Raw genomic sequence first — 23761 nt, 5'->3', positions numbered from 1 at the left:
CATAAAACGAAAGTCAAATGGTTCCGGTCCATGGCCCGACACTAACGAGCCTGATTCAATTAGACGCGTGGAAATCCGCCCAGTCCGCGCCCAAGATATCGAGAGCGCGTCAGTAAACTCAAAGAGATTAATGAAAATGTGCGTAAACGCGACGATTGTGGCATGAAACAATATGATCCCGAGTGCCCGACACCTTCCCGGCCAGCGGAGTAATAAAATAGTCATTTTTCACGCCGATCGCAATCATAACAGTTGTTGACACGGCGTCCGTCCTGGGCCCAAGTAAAAAAAGGAAGCCGCGCGCGCGTTCCGTCAAATTTCAGCCATGTCATGTGTCATCCGCCCGTCATCCGGCTGGCCCGCCGCCCGGGTTGATTGATGACCGCGCGTTAGCCTGGCCAATGTTCCAGGCTCTTGAAAACCCGGAACACGCACTACGAGGTGGCGCGGCACATTTGTTAACTTCATCATCGGTAACTATCGCCACTTGCGGCGGCAGATTTTTTTCGCATTTTCCAACACTTCCACCGGCCGTGAGGGACCGTTGCTGGTGGCATAATTTGTTGTAGAATAAATTTTGATTACCCATTAACGATCAGGGCAATAATGATTTACGTGAGAGGGCCAGATTTGTGCCAGGGCACCAGGAGAGGCAATTGTCGTAAAACTGAAACCATAAAAAGCACGTAGCGTCGCCGGAAGCTTGTCGGTGCCGATGACGAAGCCGCACCACGGTCACGTTCCGATATTTATGAGAACACATTGATCACGATGGTCGATGAGTATGATCTCGTTGGCGTCATCGGTACGGAGCGAGTGAAATTGCCTTTCTATAAATCACTCAAAACCAATAAAAAGGAACGCGGCCCTTATTTTATTCTTTTGCTCGGGCCATTACAGCGGTCAGGGAAGCCATTTCTTGAATGAATTCAGTCAAACTATGAACTGAAGATAAGCATCGCTTCCGAACGACGTCAGGGCCGCTATTTATGGAACTGCAACGCAGTGCAACAGAAAACGCATCGAGGGCACGTGCTGCCCAGAGTGGGCAGCAGAAGTTATTTCAAGGGCACCGAGTGCTAACTGACCCTACTTTGTCAGCATTTGTTACACCATACCTCCGTGGCGGAGTGTGTGGTTAAATATGCGCCAAATGATACTAAACAGAGCCCCGATCTTGGTTCGCTCTCTGGAATTCTCTCTGCCGTCGCCTCGCGTGTGAATCGTACAAATTATGCTTTCCGGCTACAGAAAGTTCTTGAGTTGAAGCAAATTGAAATTGAAGTCTTGCCTCCTCTCGGTACGCAACCTTCACTTCAAAACACTTCGCGCAACCCACAAACCGTACAAAGAAAGTAGCTCACCATGGCCGATCTAAAATTGAAAATAATGGAAAGATGTAAAGTTGTTTGCCTACGGGAACCTGCGGCCGGCGAAGCGTATCTGTCGCAGGCATCTTGTACTGATTACTTTGTGCCGCGAACAGCGATTTCGTTAATCTTTCCCATCACTAAACACCGATCCGTCCGTTCGTCCGTCCGTCCGTCTTGTGTCCGCCAACGAACAAGTGGTTTGTTGGCCATCGGCTAAATTTGATTCGTCCACCAGAGGGTACTGCTTTTCATTCACCTCTCATTTCCTCCGGAAACACCGGATTGGGTACACGATTGCCAACTGGCGGTACCAATCATCGTTCCGTAGCAGCAGCCGCCGCCAACGAAACCACGTTCCGACAATATGCTGTTACGTATGCTAATCGTTCATCCCTTCGACACGTGGCGCATTGATCCACGGCCACGCGTGGTGGTACCGCTTGCGAGGTATTTTCGAAAAATAGACTACCAACCAAGGTCCCCGCGCCACCACGCCATCGATATAGGAAAAGTCGCGATTACAAAACCATTCATCGATCTTCCCCGGTTTAATGGGTCAGCGAGCGAGGTAGCGGGCGGTCCGCGGGCTGCTGCGGCGCTCTGAGCCAAGAGCCGATGGGTGACGGCCGGCACAGGTGATTCGGGCCGATGAATTATGCAAACGATGTCAACGACATTTTGCTTTTGCATAAATATGCCCAGCGTTTTTGTTTTTCGGCTTTTCAATTCCACCCCTTTCGGCCGGTCCTAATTCTAATCCCTTCCACACTCGCCATCGCCGGCGGCTGCCTTATGCCATTACTGTACAATAAATTAAACCGTCCGCCCAAATAAATGCGTTCCGGTTGCTTCTCACGGAGAGATCGTGTGGAAACAGGTCGGCGTGGTCCGCCGTTTCTGTTTCTTCGTATTTTATCCTTTCCTTCCTGAGTCGCCCTCTGACCACTACTTTCAGCCTTTCGAAATCCTGGCTTTAGGCTTTTTGGAATGCTTCGATTCGGGTATTTCCCGTTCGATTGTAAGCCACAGTCGCCGTGGATCGTGGCCGGTACTCCGGTCTGCCATGTTACGGTTGCCCCAGTGCCTGACCCGGGCCGGCCGGTGGCTACTTACCTTTCTCCGATGCAGGGTAGCACTCGAACTGGAACTGTTCAGTTGACAACTGAACTTTCTTCAGATGCTGGTAGCCCGAGGTGAGGACAACGCAGCACACCGAAACCAGCAGCATCAGGATTCCTAGCGTTGCCGTCGGTGCCATTTTGGCTGGTTTCACGAACCTGCTCCTTGAACTTGTTACTCAATTCCTGTCCTTTTCACGTTTTTTGCACTTTCACTCGTTTGCCGTAACACCGTCTTCTCTGGGGTTGGGAGTTCATACTGCAAAAAACAAACAAAAACAGATGAATTAAAATGTGTTAGCGGACCAAATAAATACAAACAGTGGGAACGAGGGCCAGGAATAAAAGATTGCCTTTAAAAAATCAAAATTAACTTCATAAACCAAAAGTGAACGCTAATTTTCTCCTCATCTAAAGGCGCGCGCGAGTAGACTGGGCGAACGTTAAAGAATGAAGCGAGCTGGCCTACTACGACCGCTACGTACTGGAGTTAGCGGCAGCATTAACCCTCGGGGCAACACTCAAACCGGAAATTCCTCGAAACATTACGACGTCCACGCCTTCCACATCCGCCTCCCTCGGAGTTTGGGCGTCCATCAGCAGCCGCTGGGATAAAGTCCCGGCCCAAGTCCTGCACACGGCCACGATTAATAATAATGCTCAACTTTTATCACATTCTGCTCCCTTTGAGCGTGCTTAAAAGGGCTCTTGAAACGCTCTCAGCGATAGCTTATCTGGTTTGAAATATTTCCCAGCGCCCCAGCGTATCGATCCATGGCGCGGAAAGTGATACAGGCCTACTAGACACTCTGCTGGGCATATTTCAAAATTGACACTAAGATTTGCAGGAAAAAAAACCTCGTAAAAGCCAATTTACGTAACATTAAGTGACCAGTAGGTTCGGAGTGGGTAAGATAATAAACCTTACTTTTTAGTGAGCACCCTGGAACAGTGATAACAATGGTCTATTGCGGTTCGTGCTTTACCGTGTCCATGCACCACAGATAGCTTTAAAACCAGACACCCCCAAAGCCACGGTTTGCCGCCTTCTTGAACTGATCAAATTATGTGCGCAATACGACGCAACATAATGGCACATTTTTCAGTTCCTTCCTACACTCGGTTTCGGTGGTCCACAATCGAAACAGAGCTTCTCGTGAGCTTGTTTCCTTGGCATTGGTTTAGTCGGTTTGACACCCTGCGGCCGCCAGAGCGAATTTCAATCAACTCAGCAGGCCGTGTCCTTTAGCGACACAATCTGCCCCATCTATTCCCACCCATCGGGCCCCCGAAAGGGTCACCGGTGGCCGATTTCCTATCATGTGTGCGGTTGTTTTTGGGGCATTTGACGCCGGTCCGTGTTTCCTGGTAGCTGGAATAGAGGTTATCACATCGCCATCTCTCGTTGTGCCCGTCGGCCCTGGTTCCGGAATCGCAATCACGTGGCATGGAATGGGGCAGCAAAGTGCTGCTAAACACCGAGTACGGAGAAGTGCACCCAGTGTTTTGTCACCATATGTTCTTCCGAATGTTGTCTCAAGCAGAGCATTAAAATGGTCGCGGAACATTTTACAAACTTTCCACGTGGCACACATGGACCAAGAACTCGCAAGAACTCTTGCGTGGCGTGTATCTAATTGCGCCCAAGAAAGTTGTCCAACATTTGCACTACACAAGAAGTCCCTTGCGATATCAGCAATTCCGACTCCAAGTTATTATTATTTATTATTATTTATTAATTATAAAAATGTTCGCCGTTCAGGCTTAACAAATGTTGGAAAGAAAGAAAAAAAAAAAAAAAAACAAAATATACAGATGTAAAAAAGAGAAAGAAACGAAAAGAAGAAAATACTTACAGACTAAAGAGGAAGGTATGAGGAAAATAAGGTGATGAAGAAGAGGAGGGAGGAGATTATAAAAAGGATTCAAGGAGACAGGAACGGAAGAGTGAAAGGGAGGCATTGAAGTCGAACAGGCTGCTCGCATCGTTGAAGGCCGAAAGTGCACGCAGGAATGGATCGTTCTGACCGTGGCGAGATCGGCGAGGGGGAATCAGGAACAGCGACCTATCCCGAAGATGTCGGGATGGCGCATAGAAAGGAAGAGAGGCGAGGAGATTAGGAGCGTCAAAGTTCAAAGTTGTTGAAAGGGTATCCTTTAACCGAGGCTTTTCTCGAAATCCGGCCTTGGTTGGTGGAAGGTGACTTTTGTAAGTGGTTTCGACGCAGCAAGAGGCGATCGATCTGACACTAAAAGCCACCTATCTCTGCTCTTCTGAAGTCCTTGTCCTCGTCATACAAATAGATTTTTATGATTTCCAGTCACGACTCGGTCACCCTGGGACGCCTTCTGGTGCCTGGGAAGCTTTGGTGGTAACTTTCTTGAACATTCGTAGGCGAATTGCTTGGGCGGGTTGAACTTGAGAACGGAACAGAAAATGGAAGCTCGCTTTCCTTTTTTCGGGCCCCACAGACAACGTTGGCCTTCGGTGCGTCAATGTGCCCGGGGTGTTAATAAAGCCGCCACGACCATCACCGACGATGCCTTTACTAATTTGATGAAAGCAGGCAATAGGAACAAGCGCCTTAATAAGCATTATGGCGCTTTTAATGTCCATAAGCTCCCGGTCGTGAGGCAAACTCCAGGCTAATAAGGAGAATTAGGTGCATTTTGGATAAATTACACAAGAAAGCCATTTCGGTTGTCGCTTGGCTCGATTGTTGCATCACCAAGTGAAGATGGTCAGTGACGCAGTATCAAAATCTGCATGCGAATGGGGTTCGCACTTTTCGGAACACGATTCCTTCATTTGACCCCGACAGGAAGCCGGTGTCTCGAAATTAGAAGGAAGTGACAAACGATTATCGACAATCGTAGACAATCGTTCGTAAATTAACATGACCTCGACCCGCGCCGTTCGCGCAAATTAACCAGTTCGGGCGCCCCCATTTTTGAGGCCAGTGCGGAGAGAATATTGTTGATCATTTTGGGCCACCCGGTAACCCGCCCGGTCTATGGTGCACCGGAGCGCCGGAAAACAAGTGCGAACGCGTGAAAGTGAATGAATCGCACATTCCACACCGAAATGGACGTCACGGACATCGACGCACGCCGTCCACCGATTGACTTTGGGACCCCCTTAACTCAATCAGTGCCGATAAACGGGCACACGGGGCGGGAATGGAGGCCCAGAAGGCCGGCGACATAATAAACGCGATGTGGGTCCCCGCAATAGCGCCACCGAAATCATCTCTCCGTTTTTGGGGCCGGACCGCGCGCCTATGATCTTCCGCCGATGCCTCGTGGTATATTGAATACAACAAATCATTCCATCTCCCGCAGAGATCCGGCTGTCCTTACGAAGATTCGGCGAGTGGCACCAAAAACGGAAGGGGTCTATTTTAAGATCGCCTGTCCTAAACTATACATATTACGCCGAGCCACGAATGTCAAAGCCAGCCAAAAAACGAGGAGGACCGTGTTCTTCACTACCAACACCTCGACGGAGTTCGCGTGATCGCACGATCGACGGAAATACCGAAATAGACATATATTTTAATCAAATTCCAATAACCATCATTAAATTATTACCATCACCCGGCTAAATTAGCGCAAAAACGAGCTGGCGGAAGGTCTTGCGGGCTTACCGAGCTGCCCAAACGAGGGTCAATTGGGAGGGTTATTGCGTCGTAGACCTGGGAAAATTACGGAATCAGTTTCCTCAAAATTTGATAACCACAACACGATCGTCCTTCTTTGCATCGGATGGCGGCCAGCGAGGTATCTGTGGTCCCCAAAAAAAGCCCTTACGATCGGAGTGCCTCTATATTCTGCCCGATCTCGTTTGGTTCGCCTTTTTTAATCGAGAGAGCAAAAACCGGATGAGCTCAATAAACGGTTTATGGCGTGTGCGAAGGGTACGATCGAATTCAAATATAGTCGCTCGCGGCCCAAGAAGATCTATGCTTCACTCGAAAACCAAGCACTCGGAGAGCTCAGAATGCTGTCACAAACAACAAAAGAACCATCCTGTGGGGCGGCTCCTGTCGGTGGCCGAGTGGCCTTCCCGCGGCAGCTCGTCGCACTTTTATGGTTCGTGGCGGGGATTGGCCAACGACCTAGCGGCTTCGGTTCGTTGATCGAAGGGTTCATAAATTGTTGGCCACGGTAGGCGATCGCGGTTTAATTGTGCCGTGCCACAAGTTTCTGGCCATTAGTGCTTAAAACACGTGGCTTCGAACAAAACCGCCGACCCAGTGGATCGTTGCTTATGATTTATCAGATACGTTGCACGGTCGGAGCCACCTTTCGAATCGCTGAATCCGGTCCACTTTAGCAGTTGCTACGGCGGGGCAAAACGAGCGAATCGGCATTATGTTTTTAGTGGCAACGGTTATGAGCGACACGTTTCGACGCTCGCCATCACTTCGTCGTATTAATTAGCCTAATCGCGCAGCAATAAACAACGGTTCTGCCTTTTGTCACTCCAAGTGCCGACTATATAGAACCCTGCGGAAACACGAACCAATTAACCTTGATTTTTGCACTGGCTGGGAAAAGTGCTGCTACCAAGAGTGAGCGCTAGTGGCCAATTACTGTGACATGTTTTCACATTTTCTTTCAATTGGAAATGCGTGCTTTCTTTTCAACAATCACCATGCGGCGCTCCGGCCGACAACATTCCTTCGCGGTGATGTTTTATTCATGGCGGCCATAGCTCCGCAAAAATATCCTACATAAAGGTTTACCGAACCGATTCATAATCATTAAGCTGATCGGTTTCTCAATGGATCAAAAACGGGTACCGGGGCGCCGGGGATCGTAGAAAGTACCCATTTTTTGGCACCTTTCGAACAACTTTCTCTTTTCGCCGCCTCTGAAAACTAGATAAAATATTTAAATCGAGCGTGTTCGTTCGTTGGCTTGTTTTGTTGTGTTTCGCTTGTGCGCTGATAACAGGAATTGGCAAGGGCGCCTTGGGCCCTCTCTCTGCAACGTACTTCAACCCATCCGCGTAGGCCACGCTAGCAAAACAACATCAAAACAACGTATGTCCCGGAAGCCGCAGAAAGGCGTCTGATTCGTACCAAAAACACTGATACCGCCTGCGGCCAGGCCGATGGCGAGGGAAGGAAAGGGGCGGTTGACCAATACACAACACAACAATGATAACCTTGATATGCGAATCAACACACCACTTTCGTGGTCGGTATTCTCGCTCTGTTTGGTGCTCGTTCTCGCTCTCGCTGTCATTCGCTATGCGTTACCCACTGGTTACTTTGATGGCGTTATAGCGTAGGACACTCAGGGTTGCATTCGAAAGGCGAATGCACAACACTAATGAGCCGGGGATGGGGCCAGAGAGTGCCCAAAAAACACGTAATACTTATGTGACATTTGGGACAGAATTTGGGACTCCCCAAGCCGTGTGCGGGGGTCGAAACAGGGATGAATGATTTTTTGTTTCCGAATGCAGCGGCGTAACGTCAGCGACCGTCGCTACCGGTGACCGGTTTTCCTATCGTCACTTAAAAGAGCAGAGGTGTCAAAAGTCCACACTCACAGTTGTGCGTAGTATGCCATGCGCGTACCACTATGGGGGCGGTTTATTTTTATTAGTGGCCCGGCCCGATGCTCCCCACAGGAAACGAGACGCGAGCCGCGTGAATCTCGGCCTCGGCAATTTGTGGGGTGTTGCTGATCCGGATGATGGGCTGTGATGTCGTATAGGATACTTTCACTAAGGCGCGTTCGACCTTTGGTTGAATCCGTTGGCATACTTTTGGGGGCGATCTCGAGTGGTCAGTAAGATTACGGCGTGACGCGCGTTGCACCTAAAATTATCCGATTCTCGTTTGCATTTCCATCAACGACAGAGCGCCGTCAAAACATTGCGCCAAATCCATGCGTCGATGACGCAATGGACCGCATGTGACTGCGAAACAATGTGTGGCAATGTATCTCCAAATCGATTCTTTCCGTTTCTTTCTCCTCGAACGCAATCGCACAAGGAGTGGTTGGCTTCGCAACGCGGCAAAGGCGCGGCCAAAACAAATCTCTCTTTACTATCACCTTCTTAATAATCTGAACAGCACCGCCTACATCTGAAGTGAATTACGTTAATCTCTTTCTTGTGTTTACTTTCCCGTTGAAGCTGCCCTGGTCGCGTTCAACCATTCGAGTGTACACTCGTTAAATGTATGCCGTAACCTGCAGGGCCAATGTAACGAAACTGTGGTCGCTCTAACAAACTTTCTACGGCCTCAACATGAATCACCAGCTTAAGGCGTTCCTATCGTTGCTTGGCAAAACTTACCAACAACTAACTTTTGGGTGTTACATGTGAACCACAAGGCGCCTCCATTGAGTAGGAGCAGAATCCGTGTAAGAAGCTTTAGTGACGGCGAATTATTTCAAAAAGAAAACCGTCACCGGGACCACCGTGGGGACACTTGGCTGCAGTAAGCCGGAGCGAGCCTTGCTTCGAAAGCGAACCTTACATTTGATGCCGTTAAGCCGCCATTTTCTCGTTGCTGGACGGTGGTTCTGTAATTTATCATTAGAACCTCGTGTGTAAAAGGATATTTTCTTCGTTCAACCTTTCACTCTCGGCTCCGGTGCCGAGGTTCGGTGCCAATCTTTCGGTGCCTGATAAAGACAGTGTATTTTATGACAGTCGCTACCCGTTCTGCCCGTCGATAAGGTGAATAGCGTCCCCTATTTCGGTTATAGTTATTTCATTACCGGCCAATTGCTGGACGCCCGTAAAGGGCCGTAACACACGTGTCGGGTACTACTTGTCGAACTCCAAAATCGATAAACCTTCGAGGTGCTTTTATCTGTGTGACCGCCAACTCAGGGTTCTTAGATTTCACTTCATTGCAGAAGACCAGACTCCATTCGAGACGAAGCTTCTGTTTGTTCAGATGGTAGCACCGATTCTGTGAATCAAACCCGACCGACCGGAATGAACCAACACACTCGGCCAGCCAGTTCAGTAACTTTTGTCGCTGCGCCTCTGCAATACTCAAGAATGGCAAATTAGGTGAGTTTTCAATTTCCGCTCCGTTCGGTGAAGCGAATTGTAAACTAATTTAAAATATCCTCCCAAACGCAGGTGCACCTGGGTTGGTAGCGAAAATGGCCACAACCGTCGTAAAGTAAAACGGAAACCCTCCGTCACTTCATTTCTATCTTGATTCTAGCGAATAGAAAATAGACCCCAAAAAGAAAGGTTCGCACACAGAACACGTTTCGGTGGGGTGGTGTAATTTTCCAACTCATCTGGGACCGCGACGCCACATCCGACCATGGACAAGGGCGCGGACGGAAATCGATAAGGACGTGCCTTTAAAGTAGCGAGGGCCCACACTGTTTCATTCATGTTTCCAGTCCCGCTCGAAGCAACCTCCGTTTCGATTATATACCTCTGACTCTGTAGTGGTCGATCCGCTGTGGTGGTTGTATCAGTCACTATTTGAAGAGCGGTCAATTTTAAACGGGCCAAACAAATATGTTTCCGACCGCCCCGGGCCGGAGTGGTGGAATTCATTTCGACGCCATCGGAGAGTGATGAATGGCACCATTAATTGAAGCCAACATCATGCGGCCGACCAGATGAAAACAGGGACCGAGCCGTCAACGTTTAGTGCGAGAAAATAGAGGCATAAGAAGCCAAATGCATGCAGCCCGTAATAAACCGGATCCCTCCGCTCCAGCCTGTATATGCTATTAAAAAGCCATTAGTGCGTGAGATGTCTATCGTGTCGCGTGCACTGCACAGTTTAGGAAAGGCAAAACATGGGACACCGATCTTTTAAAGGCACTTTGCAACGATTTTCGCGCATAATCGAGCGTTCCGTAATTGAATCGATCCCATCCCGTACGCACACGACACACGGGTCACGCCAGTGTTGGGTGATAATGGGCGGCCACCAACAGGACGGGCGGCTCATTTACTTGTTTCAATTTCCATCCACCCGGTACCGAATCCTTCGCCCCCGTTGGGGCCTATTAAGCTTCCATACGGCGACGCTCGGCTATTGGCTCGAACGCTCGAACGTGCCACAGTCGGTACGCCTTTCACCGTGTTTTATCGTCGATCGATACGATTTTTTATCCAAACCGTAATCGAGGAACGATGCGAAGCTGCAGTCAGCACGCTGCTCTGAATACCAATTTTGCCCGGCTGCCAACATCTGATCTGATTTGTTCTGATTTTATTGCCTTAGCTTTCTTCAATTCCTCATTTTCTGCAGATGACGCAATTAAATGCATTTCGTCGTAGCCGTCGGGGGGCCACGCCAAGCGCAAGAGGACACATCTCGGGGTCATGCTGCGAGCGGCAGCATCATTTGATATGTCGTAAAGGTACAACGTTAGTGGCTCCATTGGTTACTGTTTCTTATTTCGCTGACGGTGGTTGTTTCGCGCCCTCGGTTTTGTTTACCACACAGGCGACAGTGGCCACGTTGAACTCTCTCTCTCTCTCTAGGTTTGCGTTTTGCTCATTCTTTCCTTCGCTTGTGTCGTGTTCCGGTTTGTTTACCTTTTAAAAGCGTTGATCTCAAGTGACCATGTCGATCTCACGCTTAAAGTTCACTGCACGACCTCGTGTGTGCCAGCAAAATGCAACGAAAAGGAAAAGTTGTCCGAACGAAACTTTTCTCAACTACACGCCCAGCGCCCTCGGAGACAGTTCTTGGCATTCCTGCCATTGTTTGGGTTTGCTGTGGTAAACGATCTTCAAACATGCCACACTTAACGGAACGGAATGCAGATAACTAATGAAATACTGCACATCTTGTCAAGGTTGAGGGCAATGATCGACGTGTCGACCTCCAACTGCAGTGTTGGACGGATTTATCTTTTCATGCAACTTTAGGGGATTAGACATTGCGGCGACGGGCGACGGGTCTCAGGGCATAATCCAACACCAACCAGACACTGGCGCACAACTCACCAAGGTTGAAAAACCCTTCGCAAAACAGGTTTTCTGAATTTTCCTCGTTCCGCTGCTTAGAACACGGCCGACACTTTTGGTCCGGAGAACCGGAGGTGAATGGAACCACGTTGTTTTATTTTTTGGCGTACATCCTTCGGTCCGCACGGGTGGTGCACCCGTGCACGCCGGACAAACACAGCGCCGAGGCTGGGGGACATTATGCGGTGATCCTTTTACGATGCTCCTTCGTTATGTTTTATCTTATTTCGGGGCTGGCCGCCCTTCGCCTCGAAAACGCCTTACCGCGTAGTTTTGTGGCGGTTGATTGGAAGAGGGATTCGTTGCCCGTTTTCGTACGTATCTCCCCAGGGCCAGGGTCTGTTAATTCCGAGCGGTTCAAATTTTACACATTCACTCTTTCGATTCCCCTGCTGGGTTACGACTTGTCGTTAAGATCGCCGGACTCTAGACGGAATCGCAAAATGTATCGCTTTACGATTGATATGTCAGCAGCAGCACGGCGCAAAGACCAACGCTGGGAACCGCACATTTCATTTATATCAGCCAGTACATTCGGTTTTCTCTTGCGTCGAGTTTTACTGTTGGGCCACAAAATCGATCGTTAACTGCATCGCCAGCACTGCAGCAGAAAATAAAACGACAAAATAATCGTTCAATCAATCAGCGTACTTTCAGTTTTCGTGTGCTGGAAACCGGAACGACGCAGGAGCCTGTGTCTGCAATCCGGATATGCGCTCAACACTTCACTTCCCAACCGAAACAAATCTCAGCACCCGTCGATGCACCCTTCTCACTCACTCTTTCTCTCACTCCGTCTCACGTAGGAGCTGCGTGGGAAAATGATGGATCACATCAACGCAGCAGCCAAAACACTGCTCCCTATGAAGAGCGGATACAGACGCGACCACAACAGAGCCACAGGCCAGGATTGCCACTTTCGATTTCCTATCAACAAACGTGCGCCACACCGCCACGCACGTCAGCAGCGCGGTTCGCATCCATTCATCATCTCGGCCCGCGGGTCACTTCGATGGGCAGCTGCGATCATCTGCTTTAAGCATTGTATCAAAGATCAAGGGCACCGTCGACGGGCCATAACTTCTCGATCGCACCGCCACCGGCGAATTCTCCCAACGGTTTCCATTTGACTGTATAATCTCGCTACCCTCGGATGCACGGCCAATCTGTGCGGCGTGTCGATTTCTAGCAGTCAAAACACGCGCGCGAGAAGAACACTCGACCCGGGAATAACCTCGTTTTTGTTATCGTCAACGACGTCGTTCGTCGTCGACGTCACCGTCGCGTGGTTTGTACAATTGTCGCGATAAATTACTCGCGGCCGCGTCGAAAACACTGGAACAGTTGCGCGGACCGTTCCGACTGTTCGCCTGTTCGCGTGATTCGTGACTGATTTGCGGTCGGGTTTGCTTTCCTGCGATACACTGGCATTTCGGTCGAACCGCCGAGCCGAAGACGCAAACTAACGCAACGTAAACACGAAACACGAACCATTCTCACGCGCGCGCCTTCGGCTTCGGAAGAAATGCTCCGCGCGGAGCTTCGGCGTCCCGCGGTACGCAAAGGATTGTAATGCGGGCATCGAAAAGCATAAGCACTCCCAGCAGGATTGGCCTAATCTATTCACAACGTAATGAACACTCATCATCTTAGATCATGTGAAAATTCAACTTATAAAATCACCCGCGGATGACAAACAATCACGTATCGGTGGGAGCCGCCAAGGCGCCACGTCACAGATATAAAATACGGTATATTATGAATTAATGCTGCAGAATGGATACATGGTTAATTTGTCGCGAACCGCCAGTGGCTATGCAAATAAGCTGTTCTCGATCTTCGCACGGCAGAAACGGCCATTTGTGGGCCAGAAGAGCAAGAGACGGGACCGAACAGCTGTGGGCGTGTGTAGCGCGGGGTGAATGGAATAATAAAATGTATTCGTCCTCGGATTCGACCTTCGCGGGTATGCGCCGGTGTCGCGTAAGATTGCGCGATGCGCAAACGTGTTTCTTTTGTGTCGTCTCTATTCGATCTATTTTTTGCCTAATTTCTGTCCAAACGCGAATCAAACTCAGCTACGAACGCCACCGGAAAGGACCAAAACGAACTGCGCAGAAATCGGGGTCGCCCGGTTTCACTCTCTCCAACGGGTCTTCTCCAAAGCCAACATTGGTCGCGTCTCATTCGCGCGTCCAAGCGACCAATAGGGTTCAGTCCCCCCGAAAAGCGCGGTTCTTCATCAGACGACCCGTTTATTGGGTTGTTTACGTCGCACACATAACGCGTGAGCAAAACATTAGCAAACACGCAGTTTTGGGACTCCGATCCCGTGCTGGGAAGCAAATAGGTGGACAAAGGAACAATTGATCGCGGACGGGTGACTGTGGAGGTTTACGATTCCGCTCCAGGCGACCGGATCATCGGATCGGATCCCATTCATTCATTAAACCGCATTCCGCAGAACCAGGCACGTGCCCAGCGTAGATCGCAAGGATCGTAGCGTCCGTGCGAGTTTACACCAATTTCCTGAAATGTATCTACGCATCACCGGCTGTAAAGCCTGGTGTCTTTCATTCTTAGCGAATTTAGAAATCTCCCATGGAACCTCGACGGTGGTTTAATGTTGCACTGTTTGCAGAGGGTTAATAGGGCCAACAAATTGACAGCAATAGAAGTAGAATTTATTGAAATTCATGACAGGCGTAGCTACATATTTTGTGACTGCTTAAGTTAAACCAAGCCGGAGAAAGGTCCCTCGGTTCATTTCGCCAGAGCAAGCGGATGTGCCAGTAAAATGTGTGATCTCAAATAACCACACAACAACTTACGCGACATAATGCAGGCCTTTCACTTGTACCAGCTTCCGCGGCAAGCAGGGGGGGGATTTAACGTCTTGTTTCGCGATTCATACGCGGCCCGGAATTCCGAAACTGGTAGCATAACACATAAAATATCACTGAACATAAACTGGCACTGCACCGCAAATGAAAATGACCTAGAAGATTATCTCATCATCTTAAAATGCTGATGTAAAATTCTAAAACTGCCCTTTTCGCAATAAAGAAATAAATCCGGCTTTGTAATCAACGTGAGGTTGCTTCAATCCAAAGCAGCGTGTTGACATATGAAGTGACGTGTGGCAGGGCGCTGAACAAAGTGTGACATTTGTAGGGTTCTGCGCGAGCGCGATCCGTGAAACCCACCGTCTTTCGTTGACAGCAAGAAAAGCACGTGGAAAGCATATGTTTATGCGAAACGATTGCTTACGTACGAATAGGCAATTTACCATCGTTATTAATTCGATAAAGAGCGCCGCAGTGATTCCCAGCGATATCGCAGATTGCAGATTTAAGCACACGCGCGGAAAACAACGCACAGCGCGAGCTAACGTGAACGTTCGTTGTCGATGGTCAGTGCTACGGCATTCGGCCGTGGGCCGCGGGCCGCGTTCGCGTTTAAGCATCACTGGCGCAACTGCGCCGACGGCAGTCTGGAGGGCGGGTTAGAGCGTGTTTTGTTAAGACTGTGCTTCACAGGATCATTTCTGTAGGCAAGTTTTCACCTTCACTTTCCCCAAAGTGAAGTCTTTCCAACCCACGATGACGAGACGCAGTGTCTGCCCTGGAGCGTGAAGCTAGCGGATCTCGGCCGCATCTCTGATGCGCCGGTTCGTGTTTGATGATCGGTTCCGATACAAGGGCAGACGCAATCTGAGTGGTTGCTTCAAAAGCTTAAATTTATGTTCCGGAGGGTAGTTCACGGGGTTGGGTGGTGTAACGTTTTACAATGATTCCTAATGACAGAAGAAGGTTCTCAGCTTTTATGATGAAAATATGAACAATGATCACACACTGAATGAATGAATTTTTCATCATTGTTTTATTTTATACTATCTTTTTCTTATATTCTCTACGAAGCCCATGTGTAGGATTATAATGGCAACCCATAGAACTAGTCGCAATAAAAAGCATGTTTTAACACAAATCATTATATTTTCAAGCAACGCCAATGTTACCCTCAAAACGTATCGCTTATGCTCTATGAAATCGCGTAAACCTATGCTTCTACCTCTCGGCGCATTTATCAAACTCTCCAACTTGATGAATTCTGATCCGCTACTACCCACCACAATAAGCGTTATTCCTAAGCCTCAGCGCCGATTAAACAACATGAACAACCCCTGTTAGCTTAAACAATAGAGATGCTAAATCGTGTTCTAAAGAACCCTACTGAAAGAAAGACCCCAGAACGAAACGCAGTCGCAGCTCGAAGTATTCTCAAGAACAAAGAAAAACGGGTCTCGGTGCTCACGTTTCGGTATTCTTATCGCGTGATCCGTGTGTCACACGGTTTTGGCCTATTTACTTTATTTTCTATCCTCTTTTGCGCCCCTTCCCGTTCTGCGCTACAATCGTGCCTTGATCTGGAGACCACCTCTCCACGCACTAACGCCGTTTAGGAGTGTTTTTCCTGAATTTCAAATAAATGCTAAACCACACTCGAAAACGTTAGCCGCAGAAGAGACCCCTGTTCTAATCCAACGCCGCGAGAAAAGTCTTGATTATTATTTACATCACGCGAGGAGCTGCCCCGCTTTTTCCTTCCTCTGCCCCGCTTGCTGACCACCAGAAAATTGTCCATCCGATTCACGCTACGTTCTATAAACAAAATTAACCAACAGTTGAAGCGAGGATCGGGGGGCGAGGCTTTTAGGCGTGGAGCTCCTCCACCATCTTGCCTTCGTCCTCCGAGAGCATCATCCCGTCATCTACCAGCGTGGCGTGGTGCTACCACTTGCGTGCACCGCCAGCACCCCGGTTGTTGTGGCCACGACTAGTTTGCATCCATGGAGCACCGGCTCCCGGTGGCCCGCGATAATTGCCGCGGTTGTCGTCCCCATTGCGACCCCTGTCGCCGGCACGATTGCCGTTGCCCGCGTTACGGGTGTTCCAGTTTCCGCCAGGACCACCACCACGGTGGCCGCCAAAGCCCCCACCCCTCGGTGGGTGGTTGCCAGCGCTACCGCCAAACGAACGGGTATTGTTAATCCACGGAGGTGGGATTCCACCTCGGAAGTTACCGTCCCCGCCACGGCGGCCTGCAGCCTCGAGCAGGGCGATGTCGGGCGGTGGCGAGTTAAACGTGGCCGCTCCGGGAAACATACCCGGTGGTGGCACGTTTGGTGGAATGTTTAGAGGAAGGTTGAGAATGTTGGGGCTGTTGCCACCACCGCCGCCAGCGGCACCTCCAGCGGACCCGGAGGAACCCACGACCATCGGAGGCATCCCGGGTGGTGGCTGATTGAGCGCGGAGAAAATACCCGGTGGCAGACTCGTCCGGGGGCCACCACCAACGGCCGCTCCCGGTGGCCCGGGCAACTGCCAAGGGGCCGGACCGCCGGCGGCAAACGGTGGTGGGAAGCCGCCGGGGCCGAAACCGGCCGCCGGAGGCAAATCGGTGGGAAAGAACGGTGAATTGAATGCGGCCGACTCGTGCGGTGGAGTGGACCTCGCGTCCGGCCACGGCATGCTGGTAAAATCGTTGACCGAGTCCGGATTGCCCGTCACGTCCTCGAGCGGAATGTGTACCGGATCAGCCGTTTGGTAGGTGTCGACCGGATCCGCCTCGAACGGTGAATCCGGAATCATACTCTTGTTAAAGTACAGTGCCTGCAAGACACTTCGCTCGCGCTGCTGCTGTATGTTCCGTTCCAGACTCTGGCTACCGTCCGGCGACGGAGGCACGTTGTCCACCACTAGTACTGCCCTCCAGGCGGTGCGCTCTGTCATGTTGTCCTCCGATCCGACCTTGCGCGCCATCATGAACTTTTGCCGCTCGTCGACACGCTCCATCTGTTTCATGTCCGTGAACGATTTGGTCACATTGCACCGCTCCGTTACGTCCAGCTCGAAGTAGCGAATCTCCTCAAGGTCATCAGCCGCTCGCCAGCGCAGCTGCTTCTTCGGACCCTTCCGCCGATGGATAACCAGCACACCCGGGGGGCCATTTGGACCACAGCCCGGCCCGGGAGGCTTCTTCACCTTGTCGCCGTTCTCCTCCGTCGAGCCATCATCATCCGGCTCCCGGTTGGTCTCTGATGTTTCTCCTTCCGCCTCTTCGGCGGCCATCTTCATCTCTACGTCGGTCATCATCGCGTCTACAAGAGCGTTCTGCTCAGTCTTCGTCTCGTCGGCCTCTTCACCGGTCTCCGATTCTTTCTTTACCGACCCTTTCAGACTCTCTCCCTCGCCCATCTCATCGTCTTCATCATCACTCTTTAACGCCATTTTCATACGTTTCGACTTTCGGATGATCCCCTGATCCTCTTCCTCGTTGTCCTCCACATCGACCTCCATCGCTTCCGATTCCGCTTTCACATCAGCGGAAGCAACGCCACTGGCCACCGCTGTTACTTCCTCAGAACCCTCCCGCTTTAGGTCGCCATCTTTGGGCGAAGTTTCGTCGTCCTCGGCGAGCGTGTCACGGTAGAAAGACATCGGGGCTACAATCGGCGGGGGAATTGCTTTGGGCGCGGGGCTCGTCGGTGTTGCTGGGGCCATTTCCGGTTTAGCTTCGCTAACTATCGTTGTTCCTGTTGCCGCCGTTGGGGTTGTTGGACTTTCCGGTGCTACTGTCGTCTTCGTCGGGGAGTTGTCGCACGGTTTTTCGCTTTCGCTAGCTTTGCCAACGGTGACGACGCCGGTACTTCCAGTGCTTTCCGATCCACTCGTTCTTCGTTTGCGCTTCTTAACGTCCTTGCGTAGTGTCGCCGACAGGGCATCCATAAACATATCCGACTCGACTAGTGCATCTGGAGAGAAAGGTGGAATAAAACAGAACGACATAAGGAACTGGTCAGTAAAATTGGAATACGTTTACAATTTGGCTATGTAAAAAGGTTTATTTGGTATATATTAGCATGTGGTCAAATGAAGAACCGTGACTCGGGCGTGCTTGTTGAGGATCAGCCGGTGGTGCCATGTGTGTCTTCGCTAACCTTAAACAGTGATTACCACTTTCGATCATTCGTATTCGTCGCAAAGGATCCCTCCCGCTTCTTTGCAGAACCTTAACACAACCGTCTTTAATTTGATGCGGATCGAATCGAACCGCACTTGATTGTCCTACGTACACCGACGACAGTTTATCACGTTCTTATCTTGATATAAAGGCCAGAAATTAGCACCAATTACGGTAACGGCATTTCTCTTATAAACGCTTCACACCTTCGTTACATCTGACAATTGCAAAAGTCTTATAACACACCCAACGTCCATCCATCGTATGGTGTATGATCAAAGATTGCTTTGATCCGATATTTCATCAACGTGCTTCTCTGCTTCCGGAGGATGGAATTCCGGGGAAAAAACTACCGGACGAATCCTTTCAAAAAAAAATTAACGCGCGGAAACTATTGAAGCATGCGCCATGAAGCAATTGCAACCTGTTACACACTGTGTGACCTTCGCTTGGCTCGTTTGAGCCAACCAATCAAAAAATGTCTTCTGCAATACCCACATGGGACGTGACGAAACACCGTATCAATTAAATGTGCGCTTGATATGCAAATGTCCGATTAACAACCGAAGACAACATCCAAAGATGACTCATACAATGCCCACGCGCGCTCTTCCCAGTGGGGGCGGCGGATGAAAAAACTATGGGTCCACCTCCACCACGATGCGGAGGAACCGGCAATCGGGCTGCGCGCATCTGAACGTAAACAAAGCCGAACGCAATGCCTACCATGTTCGTCAGCGTGTACGAAACTGAGCACGCGCGGAGCGCTGCGATCCACCAAAATAATGAACCACCAATATATATGACGTCATAGTGTACGCATCGTCTTGACCTACATATATTTGATAGTTTGGTGGCATCAAACATCGTTTCAACGAAGTACTAGCGTTCAGTAGAACAGTAGATCGCTGCGGAAACCAAATGCCCGCTCGGCGGTGCCAGAAACACAAACGAATTTATTAATAACCTGTCGGTCCCCTTGACTGTACGACAAATGGCGCCCAGTAAGACACTAGGTGCGCTCACAGCCTTTTGCATTGCCTCAAATGGATCATTATAAACTGTTTGTTTCTTTGGTTTACATTAAGAACGAGGTTCGGGGTTCGCGTTGATTCGGTCGTCGCTAATGTTTATGTAATAAGATCCTTTTATGGAATTTATTTTGCTCACTTTCTCTCGTTACGTGCATACAATAATCATTAGATATTAAATGAGATCTTTTATAAATGCGATAAAATTAGCGCTCATCTTACGCTAGTAAGAGATCGCTAGTACATGATTATATTGTTTACATTAAACTATCTTACGCCAAAAATATGTCATTCGCTAGAGCGTCTGTCGGTAGTCTGTAGAGCGAGAGAAAGGATTTGTTTTAAAAGCACAATTAAACTTGCCAACATGTGGTGGACGGAATTCGCATCGAGCGCGAAATAAAAACCCTCCATTGCGGCACGCATTACAAACGAAAGGTGCAATTAGATAAACAAAACGCACAATGGAAAAGAAGCCACAACAGGACAGCTCGAACACGGCTTTTGCACCGTTCCGCTTTCTCCACAATTCGGTTTGTATAATCGAAAACAATTCGTTCATTTCGAAACATACCGACGTAGAGAGGTGACCAAATTACTGGTTTCGCTCACGCTGCCACACACGGCGAATGCCATTTGTAAAAGGATAAATATTGATAAATCCGCGACGCCACAAACTACAACAGTACATTGTACAGTGCGGGAAGAAGGATGTGTTTTAGTTTTTTCGGTATGGCAATCCAATGGTGGCGGCTCCCTTCGCTGGCACAGCTTAGTGGATTCACCGGCCAAGGAACGCAACGCAGGAGAGGAATGAAGGAACATATGAGAATTAATAAACGGACAAACAAAACTCAATTGAATACACCTGGTTCGTAAGGTCCTCGGTTTCTCATACGATCGGGCGAACGGTTGACTACTACAGCGAGCGACGTCGTAGATGCGCGGGAGGACAGGCGGTTCGTGTGTAACCGGGGGACCGTGTTGCGGCATGTAAGGGTAGAGGGATTGAGGAATAAGGTACGGAAGGATCTCTGTCGATGGTGTACCGATTAGCCATTACTAAACACAAACCCAACGTTATTGGCCGCCCTGCGACCAACCTCTCCCCCTCTGGTTCTGAACTGTTGCCGGTCCATGCCCCATTTAATATCAACTCACTCGCACAGGGGTACTCAAAGACACATAAAAACAATCGGACGCGAAAGGGATGTGTGCAACGTGTGCCACGAGAGCACCTCCCCGGAGCTTCCCCGGTCTCCTAGAAGCCACACAGCGGCACCGACCAGAAACACCCATCACCCCAAGCAGCCTTCGAACGACGGCCAGATTGCGGGACAGCTGTTGGGAGCGCTGGAAAGAAATAATGAGGAAAAGACCACACCCGGTTAAGCGTGATAGATGGGGAACGCAACTTACGCTGTCGTTTTGGGGCCGCTATTAGCTTGATGGCTCCAGGCCTATCGACGGGATCCTCCCGGATTCTCTTCTCCAGCGAACCACCGTTGGACGACGATGGCGATGATGATGGTGGCGGTGAGAGACGCTTCGCAGTATTCGCCGCTGGCGGCGTGGCGGCGCTGGGGGACGACGTCGAAGTGGACGGTTTCTTCAAACCCTTCCGAGATGGCGGTGGAGGAGCTTCCTCGATGAGGCCGTGAGAGCGAAACTGGGAATTGTACGTCTTAACGGTTTTAGGTCGATTTTCGGGGTTGCGAACCTCAATAGAAATAGAGGCAGCTTTCTTGTGCCCACTTCCGGGAACGTTTGAGGCGCCCGAACCCGACTTGGCGCCAGCACCACTAGCGCTGCCCGACTCTGACCCACTATCGTTCCCGTCGTCTTTTGAGCTCTTGCGTGACAATTTCGCCACTTTGCTGCTGCTGCTCGGCGAAAGCGATTGCCCCTTGGAATCTTTATTGTCCCTATTGCTACCGCTTGCGCCGGAGTGGCTCGATTTGTCCTTGTGATCTCTGTGTTTATCACTACTGCTGCTGCCGCTGCTCTTAGAGCTGCCGCTACTACTTGACTTAGAAGAGGAGGAAGAGGACGAGCTTTTGTGCTTGCTACTACTACTACTACTACCACCATGGCGATCTCTTTCCTTGTCCCGACTAGAGCTTGAGCTCCCGCTTCTGCTGCTGCTACCAGATTTGTGCTTACTGCTGCTACTGTTGCTCGTTGAACCACTCGAACCGGAGCTTGAGGTCTTCGAAGAGGACCGCCCATTGCTTCCGCTGCTGCTTCCTTTCCGTTCTTTCTCTCGATCCCGACTTTGGTGGCGATCTTTTGACGACGCAGAAGAGATCGAACCACTTTTTTCTCTGCCCTCTTTAGCATGCTCGTGGTGCTCGTGCTTCTTCAGTTGCTTTGCCTCCAGGACAGTGTCGTCGGGGTGCTTCTCCGACTCTATGTTGACCACCACCTCTTCTTCATCGTCTTCATCCTGATCGTCTTCATCCTCAGTTCCGTTCCCATGGATCGAAGCATCTGTGCCCTGTTTCAACTTCTTGTTGCCTGGTGAAACTACCTTTGCCACCACCTGCTTCCCGTTCTTGGTCGTTATCTTAAGCACCAGCGAAGTTTTCTTGTGTGCCTCTTGCTCGACGACTGCCCGAAACGTTTTCTTGGCCGAATCGATATCATCCTCTCGTTTGCGTAGTTTCATCAACTGCGTTGTCCGTTCTTTGTCGTTGTCTTCCGCTAGATTAGCGACGGAACCCTCGGCAGACCCATTGTACATGTGGCTTCCCCCGGTTGCCTCTGATCCGACGACTCTGGCACTATTGTTAGCTTCTCCGAAAGCAGCAGTGCTGCCGGCAGCGATCGCTGGTACGTTGGTCTGTTGTGTAACCGTTACTCCTCCAGCAGTGATTGTGGCCGTATCGGAAGTGGCAGTAGCAAGCGGAACCATCGGTGACGAATGCTTTGGCGCTTTTACAATAAACAGCCACTGTTCGACCAGTTTTGTCGCCAACACACGCACCCCTGTAATGCAAGCGAAATGGAAAGGAAACAAGAATTGGTACGAACAGCGGAAGCTTCTTACTGCTACGTTCAGATCGACATTTTGTCTAACGCGGAACACTTGCATGATCGAATAGTACTTACTTTCATGCGCACTGTCCGTGGACAGGGATTTTACGAGCCGCGGTGTGCTGTTGATTTTCAACCGTTCCACATCCACTGGACAGCAGAGCAGCAGTTCCAATAGCTCCTGTATGAGTGGCCAGTTTTTTGAGCCAATCCCATCGACCAACCACATGTGCACCAGGGACCACCCTCCGGTTTGCATGAACTGGCCCAGCAGGTCTGTTTCGGTACACTTCAATATTTGGATGTATATACACTTGGAGACCAACTTTTTAGAAAATTTGGCCATCAGACTATCAGGGAGAACCGAAAAGATCAAAACAGGTATTTATAAAAATTGGCCTACGACATTTACTGAAGCGATAGTATCACTTGTTAAGGATGAGGTTTTTACTCACTTGGCCAACCGCTTGACTTCTGCTGCCGCGAGAATTCCTCCATTCGGGGCCAAAAGTACGCTCAGGCATACCAGAAGCTTCATAGGATCGATTCGCGGCTGGAGAGAAACGTTCAATGAAAAATGAATACTTCCACCAACCATAACTCACTCGAGTCATCTAATTAATTGTTACTTCCTTACCATTTTGACACATTTAATTCTGTGGTTAGTTGATAAGCAATAGACAACTGGTTAGACAGTTCGCTTTGCAGATTGATTTCTCTGTTCTACTTTACAACCGGTGCAAGTTTTTATTTTCTTCCACTACGGGGTGTAAATTTGCCACGTTTCTTAAGATAATTGCGACGGGTTCCTCTCGTCACAACGCGCAGTTCACATCGTCGCTCACAAACGCCCTACATGGATCGGTGCTGTAATAAGCAAAGTACTGTTTTAGAACACTGTAACACTGACTTGAAACCACTTTTTCTCAATTTCCATTCGGTTATTTCTCGTTCTCCGTTCATTTATCACTTCTGTACTGGCCGCATTCGCAGGTAAAAGAGTCGCCCGCCCCGAAGCGGCAAATTTCGATCGATGGAAAGCTCACAGGCCGCCACGACATAGGAGCCGCCTAGCGACCAACGGGTAACTCACGAGTTCGAGCGTTCCCAAAGGGAGCACAGACACGCGAAAGCTCACGCTGAAGTGGCGCTACCGATTGGGGCCAACACACTCATCGATTAACGAGGCTGATGCGT

General features: G+C 49.9%; 2 protein-coding genes and 1 non-coding gene across 3 annotated transcripts in view; 1 reads left to right on the top strand and 2 right to left on the bottom strand.

Moving 5' to 3' along the window:
• The window catches only part of LOC131208230 (uncharacterized), an 18793-nt gene extending 16162 nt beyond the window's left edge, over positions 1–2631 (bottom strand). The window contains exon 1 of the mRNA XM_058200883.1: positions 2487–2631. Coding sequence (XP_058056866.1) covers positions 2487–2631 — 145 coding nt within the window. The remainder of the gene's footprint in view (positions 1–2486) is intronic.
• A 12365-nt stretch (positions 2632–14996) lies between these two features.
• On the top strand, positions 14997–15196 carry LOC131212985 (small nucleolar RNA U3). Its single transcript, XR_009156935.1, has one exon. It is a non-coding gene; the product is annotated as a small nucleolar RNA U3 (small nucleolar RNA).
• A 279-nt stretch (positions 15197–15475) lies between these two features.
• LOC131212352 (serine-rich adhesin for platelets) lies at positions 15476–23401 on the bottom strand. Its single transcript, XM_058206189.1, has 5 exons — positions 23202–23401; positions 23020–23117; positions 22640–22914; positions 20948–22516; positions 15476–18288 (listed from the first exon to the last, which is right to left on the bottom strand). The coding sequence occupies exons 1-5, from the start codon at positions 23202–23204 to the stop codon at positions 16265–16267; spliced, it is 3969 nt and encodes a 1322-aa protein (XP_058062172.1). The 5' UTR covers positions 23205–23401; the 3' UTR covers positions 15476–16264.
• Between the last annotated feature and the right edge of the window lie 360 nt (positions 23402–23761).

The sequence above is a fragment of the Anopheles bellator genome, chromosome 2 (genome assembly GCF_943735745.2).
Source record: "Anopheles bellator chromosome 2, idAnoBellAS_SP24_06.2, whole genome shotgun sequence".
NCBI classification, from domain to species: domain Eukaryota; kingdom Metazoa; phylum Arthropoda; class Insecta; order Diptera; family Culicidae; genus Anopheles; species Anopheles bellator.
The sequence above is the reverse complement of the archived record's forward strand: the minus strand, read 5'-3'. Positions and strand labels throughout refer to the sequence as shown.

What these genes read in the sequence shown, in the direction of transcription:
- LOC131212352 (XM_058206189.1), bottom strand. An exon ending in CACGGACAGTGCGCATGAAA is followed by an intron (nt 22,517 to 22,639) that starts GTAAGTACTATT and finishes CTTGCATTACAG; the next exon opens with GGGTGCGTGTGTTGGCGACA. An exon ending in AGCGGCCCCAAAACGACAGC is followed by an intron (nt 18,289 to 20,947) that starts GTAAGTTGCGTT and finishes CTTTCTCTCCAG; the next exon opens with ATGCACTAGTCGAGTCGGAT.